At 39.3% G+C, this 16,709-nt stretch overlaps 1 protein-coding gene and 1 pseudogene across 2 annotated transcripts in view; both read left to right on the top strand.

Annotated features, from left to right (window-relative positions):
- Positions 1-16,709, top strand: part of TRIP4 (thyroid hormone receptor interactor 4) — a 68,745-nt gene that overhangs the window by 11,079 nt on the left and 40,957 nt on the right. Inside the window, exons 4-8 of the mRNA XM_079910385.1 lie at positions 2,105-2,317; positions 4,342-4,420; positions 7,068-7,197; positions 9,087-9,302; positions 13,264-13,390. Coding sequence (XP_079766511.1) covers positions 2,105-2,317; positions 4,342-4,420; positions 7,068-7,197; positions 9,087-9,302; positions 13,264-13,390 — 765 coding nt within the window. The remainder of the gene's footprint in view (positions 1-2,104; positions 2,318-4,341; positions 4,421-7,067; positions 7,198-9,086; positions 9,303-13,263; positions 13,391-16,709) is intronic.
- Positions 14,197-16,703, top strand: LOC307182584 (eukaryotic translation initiation factor 4B-like; annotated as a pseudogene). The gene has a single exon. The product of its transcript is annotated as a eukaryotic translation initiation factor 4B-like (transcript).

Below are 16,709 nucleotides of genomic sequence, written 5' to 3'. Positions count from 1 at the left end.
TATTTTGTTTTTTAATTATTTAACTCCTCCTCCCCACCCCTCTGAATGGTTTTAGGCAGAGGAGTGATATGTTATGAATTTTCTGGCTTGCCCTGTTCTCCCCTTCTCTCCTCTATTACTCTGTCTTTCCTCCTTCTCAATAAATACATGCTGCCTGTTATGGATAAAAGACCTAATCAAAGCACAGCCCTCAATCCCTCAAATGTGTTATTTTAATGTAACTGGATACTTTAAAGGGAGTGAGATAGAAGTTTCTGCTTAGAGATTTTAGTCTTCCCCTCACAAACATCCTTGAGAGCAAAGGTATAATTGACCAGTTTGAAAAATGGCTACCTGCTAGAATTAGATAACATCCTTAGCACTTGTCTTAGATTTTAACATTTACCTCTGTTGACTTATTTGATACTGTCTGTATATCTCAAGTTTTGGCTTTGGACATTAGGGCGTGTTACCTCTCTTTATAGTAACCAAAGAATTGTTACCTTCATTGTTATAACTCTCCTATCCACTAGGACTCCTGAGATTTTTCTTTGAAACTTCAGTCTCTGGAAATGATTGAGAAACTCTCAATTTAAAGGGAAAGTAGGACTACACCAGAGGAGAGGCATCTATGCACCTTAAGTGTCAAAAGCTGCTGTGGTCTGAATGTTTGTGTACCACTGAGAATTCATACCTTAAAATGCTAATGCCCAGTGTGAATTAGGAAGTGGGGCCTTTGGGAGGTTCTTATGTCATGGGGGTGGAGTCCTCATGAATGGGGTTAGTGCTCTTATAAAAGAGACCTCACAGTCCCTAACCCCTTTTGCCACATACAACAAAGAAGTAATTTCTGTGACCTGGAAGAGGGCCCTTGCCCAACCATGCTTGCACCCTGAACCTGGACTTCAGCCTCCAGAGCTATAAGAAATAAGTTTCTGTTGTTTATAAGCTACCTAGTCTGTGATATTTTGTTACAGCAGCCAGAATGGACTAAGGCAGAGGCTGATATAGTTCTCTTTTTAAAGTTTTTATTTTATAACATACATACAGAAGTGAATAAATGAATTTTCACAAACTGACCATACCTGTATAGCCAGAAATAAAACATTACCATTCCTCTAAAAAACTCCCTTGTGCCCCACAATGACAACCCTCCCAAGGGAAAACACCATTTTGACTTTGAACATCATAGATTAATTTTGCCTGCTTATGAACTTTGTATAAATGGAGTTAAATAGTATATACTCTTTTGTGTCACATGGTTTATCTCATTGCTATATAGGATTCTGTTAAGTGAATATTCAATCTACTGTTGAACATTTGGGTAGTTTTCCAATTCTAATGCTGCAGTGAATGTTCTTGTATATGTCTTTTGTTGAACATATTTACCCATTTTTTTTGAGTATATGTCCAAGAGGTGAATTGCTGGGTCACAGGATATACATATGCTCAGCTTTAGTAGATACCAGTTTACACTCCCACGAACGGTGTGTGAGAGTTCTAATTGTTCTATATCCTTGCCAACGCTCTGTATTTTCTGTCTTTTCAATTTAGCTATTCTGGTTGGTGTGCAATGGTATTACACTGGTTTTATTTTATATTATCTTGATGACTGATGAAGTTGAGCACCTTTTCATGTATCTGTTGGCTGTTTGGATATCTTCTTTTATGAAGTTCCTGTTTAGGTCCTTTGCCCATTTTTCCACTGTGTTATCTGTCTTTTTCTTATTGAGTCAGTTTTTTATAGATTTTTCTTACTTTACTGATTGTTCTTATTTCCAGATCTGTGAATATCATCTGCTTTTAGAGGCATTTTTGTTTTCTATGATCTCCAATTTAGCTATACATAAATATGTCACATAAACAGCTTTTATTGCTACATTTACCTTCCACCAGGGCTGACAGCTACTAGCAGAAAAAGCAGAGTATATTAGCTAGTTTTTCTAGGGCATAATCTTTACTTAGACCCTTGATTATAACTCATTTGTATTTCTCCTACTTCTTTCTTCCATGGTTGCTGGGTAGGGTGTAAGTTATTATTGAACAGAACTGAGGTTTTTCTCTCTTGACTGTTTTCATTGTCATTAATTATTTGATGTTATTTCTGATATCTTTGTACGATCAGGCACAAGAGAACAGCAGCTCCTTAAAGAAGAAGACGAAGTTTGTCAGTTTATATACAAAAGAGGGACAGGACAAGCTTGCAGTCCTGATCCCTGGTCGCCACACTTGTGATTGCCTGGGCCAGAAGCACAAGCTGATCAATAACTGTCTGATCTGTGGGCGTATTGTCTGTGAACAAGAGGGTTCCGGCCCCTGCTTATTCTGTGGTACTCTGGTAAATTGTTTCTTTCCTATTTTACTACTCTTCAGTTTTATACATAGGGACATTCACACCCCTAGTAATTTCTCTTTTTCTTAGTAAATTTCTTCCCTAAGGTGTCCAGTAAATTCTTTTTTTATTTTTAAATTTTATTGTTTTTATTGAAGTATAGTTGATTTACATTGTTGTGCCACCGGTAAAATTTAGTCAAAAACCCAAGTTGAGGGCTTCCCTGGTGGTGCAGTGGTTGAGAGTCCGCCTGCTGATGCAGGGGACACGGGTTCATGCCCCAGTCTGGGAAGATCCCACATGCCGCGGAGCGGCTGGGCCCGTGAGCCACGGCCGCTGAGCCTGCGCGTCTAGAGCCTGTGCTCCGCAACGGGAGAGGCCACAGCAGTGAGAGGCCCGCGTACAAAAAAAAAAAAAAAAACCCAAGTAGATACCCTAGAACTGAGGCCTATTTGTGAGAAGGTTTTGAGAACATACCTTGTTGAGGGATCTAAGTCTTGTGTCAGATTAAGTTCAATTCAAGAAAACTTTAGGGCCTGAAATGTCAAAAATTTTTGTCAGTCTTCAGATGTGGCTCATATTCCTAGAGTTACAGAGCCTCTGTGATGTAATCCTCAAGTCTATAGCTTCTTTTTCTCACTGTTGTGGCCTCACCCTTTGTGGAGCACAGGCTCTGGACACACAGGCTCAGCAGCCATGGCTCACGGGCCCAGCCGCTCCGTGGCATGTGGGATCTTCCCGGACCGGGGCACGAGCCCGTGTCCCCTGCATCGGCAGGCGGACTCTCAACCACTGCACCACCAGGGAAGCCCAACACCTCCTTTTTATAGCTCCTCATTATCTGAGTAAGTGACCTCAAAAGTGTAGTTGTAATGACTCTGTTACAAACACCCTAGTGAGTTATCTGGAAGGCTTATTCTGCCAGTTGAGCTGACTGGCAGAAGCAATGGCATTTGGTATTGGTGAAGGTATACATTTTGTTTTGCTTTGTTTTCCCTTCTCTGGTGGGGCCTTTAATTTTTTAATGTACTCAGATGATAAGCTGATAGACAATGGATGACCTGAAAAATGTAGTATCTAACATCAAAAATGTTCATAAAACAGCAGCAAATGTCCTCCCATATGGGGCTTTTCTCTAGAGAAACACCCTACAGCTGCTGTGTGCCACTCAGGCAACTGCTAGCAAGTACAGTGTTTTCTGTTAGGTCCCTTGGATCCTTTGGTGAATTCAAGAAACAGAGTAATGTAAAGCAGATAGGCCTTGAGGTCTTGCAGTTTCATAAACTTAATATGAAATTGTTCTTAAGTAACCCTTCTGCTTTTAAGTAACCTCCCTTCTTACACTTCTAGTGATTTTATAAGAAACCAAACTTTTTCTTTGCTTAATGTGTTTATTACTTTATAAGCAGGTAATGTTTGAAGGCAAAGAAGCAAAATACATATAAAAGCTAGCCTAGATTTCACTGCTTCTTTTTCTGGCTCTTTTTAATAAGACATTTGTGGGACTTCCTGGCTGTCCAGTGGCTAAGACTCCCTGCTTCCATTGCAGGGGGCATGGGTTCAATCCCTGGTCAGGGAGCTAAGATTCTGTGTGCCGCATGGCGCAGCCAAAAATAAATACATAAATAAATAAGACACTTGCTTAGCAATTCTCTTGTAAGACTTGGATTTCACGATTAGAACTGGAAAGCTATAAAAAAAAGTCTTGTATATGTTTTCAATATTCTCAGTGGTGGCAAATCTTTATCTTTTGAAAATAGGTTAGATTTTTTTTTTTAACTGTCATTCAGGGACACTTGTAGTGATAGCAGTTTTTTGTATGGTTCATAAAAGAAGGGAGAAATGGAAAGAGACTAGGGCAAAACTCATTTGGGTATACTTTTTTTTTGGTATACTTGTCTGGATTAAAAAACACTGACAGTCTATTTTATTGCCATATCTAATGTGTAATTTGAGGTTACTTTTTAAGTATATCAAGCAAACACTATCATTTAACTATTGGATCATGTGTCTTACTCATTACTTTATAGGTATGTACTCGTGAAGAACAGGATATTTTACAGCGTGACTCAAACAAGAGCCAGAAACTGCTGAAGAAGCTCATGTCAGGTAGGCAGCAGTCTTCTAATTGGGTCACTGTAGTTATGGATACATTTTGTTGTATCTGTGATTGTTTCTCTTACTTGTATCCTGGTATGTAAGATGCGATTTATTTACTCGTTTATTTTTTTTTAAGTTCTTATTAAAACCACCTAACATTGAGCAAAAAAACTAATAATAATACTATTGGATTATAACCCAAAGAATAAAATTAATGTCATGAAGTAACTGAATAAATGAATAAATGGGAGAGAAGGAACTGCTCTTATAGAATTCCAATTAATAAAGTGAAGGAATTATGGTAACAGAAAATTACCATGTCAACACCACAGTAGTATTGATAGTAATTGCTACAGGCAAGATCCACCAGTAGATGCTAAAATTATTGGATGAAAGTTTAAGAATTGGAGATGTGCTAGATCATGAAAGACAAGGAAAGACTGAAGAATCGTAACGGTTTGGAGGAGACTAAGGAGACACTACAACTAATTGCGTTGTAGGATCTTGAATCGGATCCCTAAACAGAAAAATAATATTAGTGGAAAAAAAGTTGAAATCCAAATAAAGTCTGTAATATAGTTAATGGTATTGTACTATTGTTAATTTCTTACTTTTGATAATTGTACTATGGTTATGTGAGATAAGATACTAACAAGGGAAGATGAATGAAAGGTATACAGGAACTCTTAATTTTTTTGCAACTCTTCAAAGTTTTTTATAGTTAAAAAAAGCATGACAAAAATAGTTAAGGACATTTTTAAAGGGAAAACAATATACTCATTACTTTCCATTTGTGCAAATATTTTGTTCCTGCTTTAATTCATAGTTGTTTTTTAAATATAGATAGATTGGTTGGTATTATGAAGTAGCAATCCTAGTGTATATAGAATTTTACGTTTTTCCTTTTTTAACTGTTTTATAATTATTGTTTATGTTGCCATATATTCTTCATATTTGTAATTTTTAGTGCTTAAAAATAGTCATTAAATTTATTTATTATAATTGATTATCTATTTTCTCATTACTGGATATTTTGACTCTTTCCGAATTATAAATAATACCACAAGTGGTCAACTTTGTTAATATTATATCTTTGATTTATTTCCTTGGGATAAATTCCTAAGAATGGGATTACTGAGTCAAAGAATATTATCATTTTTGACACTTAAGATGTATTTGCCGTATTACTTTACCAAAATATTTTACTAGTCTACAACAATATTAATATTTTACCCCAAAACCTATCACTATTGGGTTTTGACATTTCATGTTATTTTATTTTTATAGTCGTAATTTATTATTATTATTATTAATGAGGTAGAACATGTCTCCATATTTTTTCCATTTGGATTTTTCTAGGGTCGTTATTATGAGAAAAGGTAGTTCTCAGTGCTTTTCTTATATTCAGAACACAAGAATCAACCTCTTTTTTTTTAAATTTTAAAAGAAAGATTTGACAGGACTTTTTTTCTTTTTAGGACTTTAAATAGCCTAGAGTTTTAGGTGTAGGGAAAGGTCGGCCTTCATTATAGCTTAGTTGTTTTCCTAACACATTTTAGATCTTGGTTCTATCATAATTTATGGCTATCTTTTCTAGGATATATAGATTTATGGTATGTTGTCACAAAGGAAGATAACACATGGGCCGAGGAATGAATGTGGGCTTTAGAGTTAGACAGACCTAACTTTATTTTATTTTATTTTAAATTTATTTATTTATTTTTGGCTGCGTTGGGTGTTTGTTGCCGCATGTGGGCTTTCTCTAGTTGCGACGAGTGGGGGCTACTCTTCGTTGCAGTGCATGGGCTTCTCATTGTGGTGGCTTCTTTTGTTGCGGAGCGTGGGCTCCAGGCGTGCGGGCTTCAGTAGTTGTGACACGTGGGCTCAGTAGTTGTGGCTCACAGGCTCTAGAGTGCAGGCATAGTAGTTGTGGAGCACGGGCTTAGTTGCTCCGCAGCATGTGGGATCTTCCCGGACCAGGGCTCGAACCCGTGTCCCCTGCATTGGCAGGCGGATTCTTAACCACTGCACCACCAGGGAAGTCCAGACAGACCTAACTTTAAATTTTGTTTCTACCTTTTAATTTCTGACTTACTGAACTCAGTAAATTTACTAATGTCTCTGAATTTCAGTTTCTTTATCTGTAAAATAAACATAATATAAACTGTCTTACAGGGTTATAGTGAGAATTAAGTACTATAGTACGTATGAAGTGCCTTAGCATCTGATAAGTTCTCGTTATTCATTTCTGTCCCTCTGTGCAATTTCTTCTCTTTTTTCCTTTTATTATTTAGTTCTTAGCTTTGATATATAAAAGTATGTTCAAAGGTGATATTTAGCCCCACTCAATAAAGTTTTTCTTATAAGGCATTTTTATATTGTGTTGTTAAACAGTTTGTTACCCTTAGTGATCCACATTTCCATAAGGGAAGAAGTGGATCCTTAACATTTATTGAGAATGTATTATGTTTCAAGCGCTGCTTGATGCCTGACAAGTAAAACCTGGCCTGTGTACCTGTTTGTTTTCCATTGAAATGAAGGCTGTCAGTCATTAGGGGCACAGCCAGATCTACTGATATTTTGTTCTTTGCTGCACAGCGATACAACTAATTGGTATGATTCACTGACACCATTTGATTTCCTTATTGAATTTCAGGGACAGAGAATTCTGGAAAAGTGGACATCTCTACCAAGGACCTTCTTCGTCATCAAGAATTGCGATTTAAATCTGGTCTGGAGAAAGCTATCAAGCATAAAGACAAACTGTTAGAGTTTGACAGAACTAGGTATGATGTGGTTAAAATAAAAAATGCTAAGAAATAGAGTAGTCCATTATTTTGGCACTTGATACCTTCTTAGGGTGGACTATGAAAGTGTTTACAACAAAAGAAGAGCCAGATGCTCTGTGGAGGAGGTCTACAGCTTGTTTTTGAATCATGTCTGAATAAGATAGGCTCCCATCGAGAGGATCCTACCCTGCAATATTTTTTGATTCTTGGCAAATGCTAGTGTACCCCATGGAAAGTTGATTTGGGTTGACACAGTTCCCCACTTGTTTTACTTGAAACCATCATTTATTCAGTCAGCATATGTTAGAGTGCCTACCATGTGCAAACTGTTGGGGGGCCTCTGGATACTTCATAAGAAACTGTCTCTGGGAGAGTGTTAACACCACCTCATGGGAAGACATGATTTATCCTCCCTTTTTCCTTTGACACTAAATTTGTTTTCTGATTCAATAATGTCCCTAAACTGAGTTTTACACTCCTACACTTTTGTCATTGAGCCCACTCACCTCTCTTTAGGAGACAGATTTATGGATTTGTTAGTTCTGTTTTTAATTTTTTTCTCTTTCATTTTTTTCTTCTTCTGGAAAAAATATGTATTGAAGACCAATTAGTGGCAAAGAATGTTTAAATAGGACTTACATGCTCACTTCTCAAGTGGCCATGTGAGAATCCTTAGAAAGACCCTGCATCTCTTACTGTGGTAACTGAATATGTCTATTCCTAGCATTATAATCCTTTGGTTAGACACACCTGCTGCTTTCAAATCATTTGCTGTGAATACATGAGATATACTTTGAAAGCTCTTCGTTAATAAGCCCATCACAAGGTTTGTGACTAATATTTGCTCTTCATCCTTAAATATCACTTTTATCCTTACTCAGTGAAACTTATCATTAGAAATAGAGTACGTTTTTTGATAAACAGAAACTGGAAAAGGGGCTCTCCCTATTGGCATTGCCCTTATGCTGGTGAGTTTCTAAGGACGCCAATTTCATTATGTAGGTTTGTGTATAGTACCACTCTTAGTCCACTTTAAAACTTTTATAATTCCAGCTGAGTCCTGAAAGAATGAAATCTGAATCTGATTTCAGTATTTCACTATGCCTGAATATATCATACTAATTATTAATTATGCAGTTGAGACTGATTTATGATTTTGGAGTAGTCACTTAACTTCTTTGACGCCCAGGTTTATTATCTGTAGAAGGAGAGAGTTGGATCATCAAGATTCCTTCTAGTTGTTAATTTCTTTGTTGGTATGATCTTAGAAATAGGCCTGATTGTCATATCTTGGAACTTGGCCCTTGTAAATATGTTAAATGAGGGACTGGGGATAGGGTTGGGGTGGGGATGGGGGAGGTGGTGAAAACTGACATATAGTAGTAGAGTATTAAAGATATCCTAAGAATAAGCTTATAGGACTGAGAATCCAGGATGGAACTCCAGTTTCTAAGGGAAATAGCGGCAATTGGGCCTAGCAGGAATAGTCTAGGTCCCAATTGTAGAAGGACTAGGATATTGAGTAAGCTGCCAAGACATGAACTCAGATGCGGCAAAATCAGACATAAGCCCAGTTATAAGAAGGTGAGGGCTGGACTAGTAAGAAAATAGGAGGACAATAGATTTTGGTGCTGTGTCTTTTCCTCCCCAAGGGTTAGATTCATTCTAAGAGCTGAGCTGAGTCTGCAGTGGGAATAAGGTATACGCAGAAGCTGGAAATCAGGCAGAGTTTGACCTAGTTTTGGAACATTCTTGAGCATCTATATTTGAGATAATAACCTTCAGGACAGCAGAAGAGTGAGCTACTTGAAACAGCTTCCCAGTAATCAAGTCCCTGTTTGTCAACAGGTGACCTAACTGCCATGTGTTCTTTTTTTTTTCCTTAGCATTCGAAGGACCCATGTCATTGATGATGAGTCAGATTACTTTGCCAGTGATTCTAACCAGTGGTTGTCCAAAATTGAACGGGAAGCCCTACAGAAGCGAGAGGAGGAGCTGAGAGAATTTCGACATGCCTCTCGGCTCTCGAAGAAGATCACCATTGACTTTGCAGGCAGGAAGATCATGGAAGATGAAAATCCTCTAACTGAGTATCACAGCAAGTAAGTGGACAACACCAGAAAGGGTCTGAAAGAAGGGGGCAGTTTAACTGTAAAGGATTTGCCCCCCCCTTTAACGAGTCTGTTATTTTTGTTAATTTTTAGAGCAACATATTCATTTGGAGTAGAAACATGGAATAGTAGCTAAGAAAATTTTGGAATTGAACAGCGAGAGCCGCTTGACCTACTAGATAACTACTGTAGTTTTATAAAAAACTGTTTTTAAAACAGTGAGGTACAGTTTGGGCACAGGAATAGATGAATGAAATATAATAGAATCTGGGAAGAGACCCATGCGTCTGCATTGTGTGTGTATGGGTGTGTGTCTATAGTTGTGTAAAACTTTTCTAAACAGTAAGGGAAGGATTAAATAAATGATGGTCCATCAGCTTTGAAAAAAATCTACATTAGATCTCTACCTCAAAGCATACTGTGAGAATAAGTTTGACTAAAGAGTTAAATGCAGGGACTTCCCTGGTGGTGCAGTGGTTAAGAATCCGCCTGCCAATGCAGGGGACACAGGTTTGATCCCTGGTTCTGGAAGATCCCACATGCCGCGGAGCAGCGAAGCCCGTGCGCCACAACTACTGAACCTGCGCTCTAGAGCCCGCAAGCCACAACTACTGAGCCAGCATGCCACAACTACTGAAGCCCATGTGCCTAGAGCCTGTGCTCCATAAGAGGAGAAGCCACCACAATGAGAAATAAATAAATAAATGAATGTATGTATGTATGTATGTATGTATGTATGTTACGTGCAAGGGAATTTCCTGGCAGTCTAGTGGTTAGGACTCCAAGCTTCCACTGCTGGGGCCCTGGTTTTGATCCCTGGTTGGGAAAGTAAGATCCTGCAAGCCAAGTGGTGTGGCCAAAAAAAAAAAAAAAAAAGAGAAGAAAAGTAAGAGTCAAATGCAAAAGAAATAAAAGGATCAGAAAGAAATAGAATAGTAGAAATTTAGGAGAATATAGTTAATGTCCTGGTATGATAAAGTTCTTTCTAAGCAAGATACAAAACCCAGAAGTCAAAAAGACAAAGATATTTTAAATCACATAAAGAAGTACAATACTGAGAGAAAACATTTTAAACGGTTTTAACAGTTCAAAAGAGCAATATCCATAGTATATAAAGAGCTGCAAGTTAAAAAGACACATCCAGTAGAAAAATGGGCAAAGGCTAAGAACAGACAATTTACAGGTGAGGAAATACAAATAGCCAATAAACATTTGAAAAGATGCTCAGCTATTTATCAGGGAAATGCACATTTTGAAACATAATGTATCATTAAATTGTCTGAAATTTATAATTTATAATATTGCATAATCTTTGAGTGTAGGAAAATGGATATGCCCTCTTACTAAGGACGGGAATATTAAAATGTTCAAGTCTCAACACCAAGAGTGAACCCAAATGGAAACTATGGATTTTGGTGATACTGATGTGTCAATATAGATTGATTAATTATAACAAATGTACCTCTCTAGTGAGGGATAGCTGATGATGGGGGAGGCTGTGCATATGTGAGGGCAGGAGGTAAATGGGAAGTCTCTGAACCTTCCATTCAGATTTTCTGTGAACCTAAAGCTGCTCTAAAAAATAAAGTTTATTGAAAAAAATTTACATCACAACCAATTTCAAGTTACCAACATGAAGTCACTGAACAGAGTTGAGAAAAGATACACATATTAGCTCTAGCACAGTACTGAAAAGAAAGCACGTGGAGATCTCACTCCACGTTTTGGAAATGGCATACATATCTCTCTGTCTCTCTGTCTCTGTCTCTGTCTCTCTCTCTCTCACACACACACACACACACACACACACACACACACACACACACACACACACACACACACACACACACACACAGAAAACTGGATATTGGTGAACACAGTAATGCTTTCTACGCGGTCCAGTCCTCGGTCTTTCTCTTTCATATGTGGCAAATCCATCACAGAATTTTCCTAATCAGAGGTTATTCTCTCCCTAAAACAAATTCTACCACTAACTTCAAAATAATTAATTTGTTTTTAACTATTATATATATGCTACACAGATATAAAGAAAAAATAAAATTATTTCTGGGTGATGGGTTTACGAATTTTTCATCTTCTTTCTATTAATTTGCATCTTCTAGTTTTTCTGTAATAAACATTGATTGCTTTTATAGTAAGAAAAATCATTTTTATGTGTAAGAAAAATCATTTTTATGTTCAATAAAAAATGGTACAGCCTTTTAGAAGTGAAATCGGACAGTATCTCAAAATTTAAATTGTGCATATTTTTTGACTTTTTGACACCAGGTGCCTAGATGCTAGTTTCTTCATCTCTTTCTCAACAATTAAAAAAATACATTTGCCATTCTGATACAGGAAAAATGGTATTTCATCATAATTTTTATTCACTTTTTTTTGCTTTGCTTTGCTTGTGTGCCAGTAAGTCTGAGCATTCTAAAAATATATTGATTAGCTATTTATACTATTTCTTTCATAGATTCTAGAGTTCTAGATATACTTAACCAGTGTACTAGGTCTCAAATCTATTTCCTTCCTTTAGATTCCATCATCCCCATCCTATTTTATTTATTTATTTATTTTTTTGCTGTATGTGGCCTCTCACTGTTGTGGCCTCTCCCGTGGCGGAGCACAGGCTCCGGACGCGCAGGCTCAATGGCCATGGCTCACAGGCCCAGCCACTCCGCGGCATGTGGGATCTTCCCGGACCGGGGCACGAACCCGTGTCCCCTGCATTGGCAGGCGGACTCTCAACCACTGCACCACCAGGGAAGCCCCCCATCCTATTTTAGACTTGCCTCTTACCTCAAGTTCTTGTTTTGTTTTGTTTTTTGGTTCATGCCTTTGTTTCTGCTTTTTCCTTACTTTGGATATCCGTCCTCCCATCTTTGCCTTTCAGATATCTACCTCCCCTTTGAATGTACTTGGTACAACACATGGGATGATGGGATAATAACCACCAAATGGATTGTATCTATCTTACAGTAATAATTGCATCCTTCCTGTTTTGTTTATCATCTTTATAGCTGTCTTAAACTTGCCACTTGGATTTAAAGCTTCCTGAAGGCAGGAGCCCTGTCCTCCTCTCCTTTTAAGTTGCCTTGTGTATAAGAGGTCCCTAACAAATATCTCTTTAATTGTATTCAAGGTCAGGTTCAGCCTTTCCTACTAGTAGAAGCTTTTCATTATATCGTGCTTTAGAATCATCATCCACAAACATTTGTCAAGCATCTGTCAGGGACATGGAGTACAGCAGCAAGTAATGAAGAGCTGTAGAGCAGAATAAGATATGGTTCCTGCAAGACCTATGATCTCTTACTAACCAGTAGGGTTAGTTCCATAATCTTTAAATGAAATCATCACATTCTTCTATAGGTTGAGAGCCAAATATCCATAGCAAACACCATAGACGCTGGATAACATTGGGTATATTTGATGACTGTTTAAATAGTAAGTGCTACAGGACTTCAGAGAAAGGAATAAGTACTTTTGTACTGGGCTGGTATAGGGCCTCCTTAGAAGTTTTGGGCAGTGAAGCAAGGATAGACTTCAGATCAGCGTGGAAGAGTGGAGAGGGACTGCTGAGTGGGCAGAAGAATAATTGAAGGTGTTGAGAAATAGGCTGCCATAGAATACTCTTCTATGGGTCAGACTGTTTCTAGGCACCTTTTCTAATCTTGGCATTTCTAATAATCTTGTTAAAGAGGTGAATGAGTGTCTTGTGCCCTACCTATTTTCTTAGTGTTCTGGAACTTCTACCAACTCCTACTCCTTAGGGTTCTTGGAGCGAAGAGAAGGGGAAGTTGGTAGGGGGAGCAGGGAAGGTCATCCATGGACCCCTCTTTGAGTGTCAAGTTTTATTACTGTTGAAGAGTTTTATGTGTGTGCTAAATAAAGATATTCTTAGCATAGGACATTACCAATTATTGCATCCTTTTGTTTGTTATCACAGACTAGATGAGGCAATACATGCCCTTGCCAATGGAACCTTGAACCAACCACCGACCAAATTGGATAGATCTTCTGAAGAGCCTTTAGGACTTCTGGTGAATCCCAACCTGTACCAGTCGCCTCCCCAGGTTAGTGGACCTTTGCTCTGATGATGGGAAAAGTTTGGGCCCAGATATTTCTCCTTTCAAATGTGCCTGTTTCATAGGCTGTAGATACCAGTCTGATCTCTCAGTATTCCTACCCATCTTATACTCTGACCCAATTTTTCCAGTTTTTTTGCAGCACTTGTGACAAGTTATCATTTGAGCATTTCCCAAGAGAAGGTTTTGTTAAGTACTATAGAGATTTTAAACAATAATCCCATGGTCCTCTTGTTAATGTTCTTTCTCTATCTTTTATAGAATGTGGGTAGTCCCATAGTGTGGTGTTTTAAATTAATACATTAATTCACTTACTCATTGTTGTCATTCATTTTGCCATCAGGTACCTTGAGCATCTAATATGTATAATCACAGAAGTAAGTGATCAACCAGACACTGCTTCTATCCTCAAAGAATGCATAGACTAGTAGAGGAAAAGATTACATAGGCAGCTCTAATATTAATAGAAATATAAATAAAGTACAGTGGAAACCCAAAGGAGGGAAAGACAGTTGAGAGGAATAAAAGAGGCTTTTATAGGGAAGCTGGCATTCCTTAAAAGTAGGTATCCAAGAAAATGGTGTTTGGGGATGGTGGGAAAAAAAATTCCAATCAGAATTAACTATAGGAATAAGGTGTGGGATACACACACAAACACGTATATACATATATGCAGTTAAACAGTGCAAGGGAGGGTTGGGAGCACTGGCCCTCTGCCTAGTCGAAAATCTGTGTATTAATTACAGCTGGCCCTCTGTAAAGCAGTTCCACATCCACAGTAGGTTCCACATCTACAGATTCAACTAACTGCTGATCATGTAGTTCTGTAGTATTTACTATTGAAAAAAATCCACTTGTAAGTGGACCCACACAGCTCAAACCCATGTTGCTCAAGGATCAACTACATAGGGAGTAGTGAATTTAGACTACCAAGATAGTACTCATAAAAAGGATTATCGGGATTTCCTTGGTGGCAAAGTGGCTAAGACTCCACACTCCCAATGCAGGGGGCCCAGGTTCGATCCCTACTCAGGGAACTAGATCCCACATGGATGCTGCAACTAAGAGTGTGCATGCCACAACTAAGGAGACAACGTGCTGCAACTAAGGAGCCAGCAAGCCACAACTAAGGAGCCCTCGAGCTGCAACTAAAGAGCCAGCCTGCTGCAACTAAGTCCCGGAGCAACCAAATAAATAAATAACCTTTGCATTCTCTCTCCCTCTCCAAACATGGCAGCCTCAGCAAAAAAGAAGAATAAGAAGGGGAAGACTGTCTCTGTAACAGACTTCCTGGCTGAGGATAGAGGGACTGGTGGAGGAAGCACCTATGTCCCCAAACCAGTCAGGTGGGCTTATGGAACAGATGACCTAGAAGGAGATGTTTCAACCACTTGGCATAGTAATGATGATGATGTGTATAGGGCACCTCCAATTGACCGTTCCATTCTGCCCACTGCTCCATGGGCTGCTTGGGAACCCAATATTGACCAAATCACCACCCTACACTGCTTTTCTAGGGAACCTGCCCTATGATGTGACAGAAGACTCCATTAAGGAATTCTTTAGAGGATTAAATATCAGTGCAGTGCGTTTACCACGTGAACCCAGTGATCCTGAGGGTTGAAAGGTTTTGGTTATGCTGAGTTTGAGGACCTGGATTCCTTGCTCAGTGCCCTGAGCCTCAATGAAGAGTCTCTAGGTAACAGGAGAATTGGAGTGGACGTTGTTGATCAAGCACAGGATAAAGACAGGGATGATCATTCTTTTGGCTGAGATAGAAATTGGGATTCTGACAAAACAGATACAGACTGGAGGGTCCGTCCTGCTACAGCTTTGATGACTACCCACCTAGAAGAGGTGATGATAGCTTTGGAGACAAGTATCCAGATCGTTATGATTCAGACCGATATCGTGATGGGTATCGGGACAGTTATCTTGATGGCCCACGCCGGGACATGGATTGATATGGGGGCTGAGATCGCTATGATGACCAAGGCAGCAGAGACTATGATAGAGGCTACGATTCCAGGATAGGCAGTGGCAGAAGAGCATTTGGTAGTGGGTACCGTAGGGATGACGACTACAGAGGAGGAGGGGACCGCTGTGAAGACAGATATGACAGATGAGATGACCGGTCATGGAGCTCCAGAGATGTTTACTCTCGGGATGATTATAGGTGTGATGATAGAGGTCCCCCCCAAAGACCCAAACTGAACCTAAAGCCTCACAGTACTCCTGAGGAAAATGATTCCACTGCTAGCACGTCCCAGTCCAGTCGAGCAGCCTCTATCTTTGGAGGGGCAAAGCCTGTTGACACAGCTGCTAGAGAACGAAAAGTAGAAGAGTGGCTACAGAAGGAATAGGAGAAACCGCAGCGTCAGCTGGATGAGCCAGAACTAGAACGACGGCCTCGGGAGAGACACCCAAGCTGGCGAAGTGAAGAAACTCAGGAACGGGAACGGTCGAGGACAGGAAGTGAGTCATCACAGATGGGGACCTCAGCCACATCTGGCAGAAATGCATGAAGGAGACTGAGAAGTCTCTAGAAAATGAAACACCCAATAAAGAGGAAGACTGTCAGTCTCCAACTTCTAAGCCTCCCAAATCCGAACAGCCTCTAAAGGTTATGCCAGCCCCTCCACCAAAGGAGAATGCTTGGATGAAGCAAAGTTCTAACCCTCCTGCTTGATCTCAGAGCTCAGACACAGAGCAGCAGTCCCCTACAAGTGGTGGAGGGAAAGTAGTTCCAGCTCAACCATCTGAGGAAGGACCAGTAAGGAAAGATGAAAATAAAGTAGATGGGGTGAGTGCCCCAAAAGCCCAAAGTGGAAATTCCAGCCGTGGTCCAAGAGATGGAGGGAACAAAGACCACTGGAAGGAGTCAGATAGGAAAGATGGCAAAAAGGATCAAGACTCCAGATCTGCACCTGAGCCAAAGAAAGCTGAAGAAAATCCAGCCTCTAAGTTCAGTTCTGCAAGCAAGTATGCTGCTCTTGCCATTGATGGTGAAGATGAAAATGAGGGAGAAGATTACACCGAATAGACCTCTGCATTCTGTGCTTTCTCCTAGTCTCTCACCACCCTGGAACATTCGAGAGCAAATCAAACCTCCATCCAGACAAGACAAAATAAAACTCACCGTCCCCTGGAGACCTTTCTTAACTTTTTTTTTTTTTAAAAAAGAAACAAAATGAAATTCTTTTGCATGCTGCTGCAGCCTTTAAAGTATTGAACTAACTGGAGACTCACCAGTGTAGCCAGAGAGAGACGTACAGCCTTTAATGCTGTACGTTTAAAGTTGTGGTGC

Source organism: Stenella coeruleoalba (assembly GCF_951394435.1).
Source record: "Stenella coeruleoalba genome assembly, chromosome: 2".
Classification (NCBI taxonomy): domain Eukaryota; kingdom Metazoa; phylum Chordata; class Mammalia; order Artiodactyla; family Delphinidae; genus Stenella; species Stenella coeruleoalba.
This window is presented reverse-complemented; position numbering and strand designations above follow the sequence as displayed.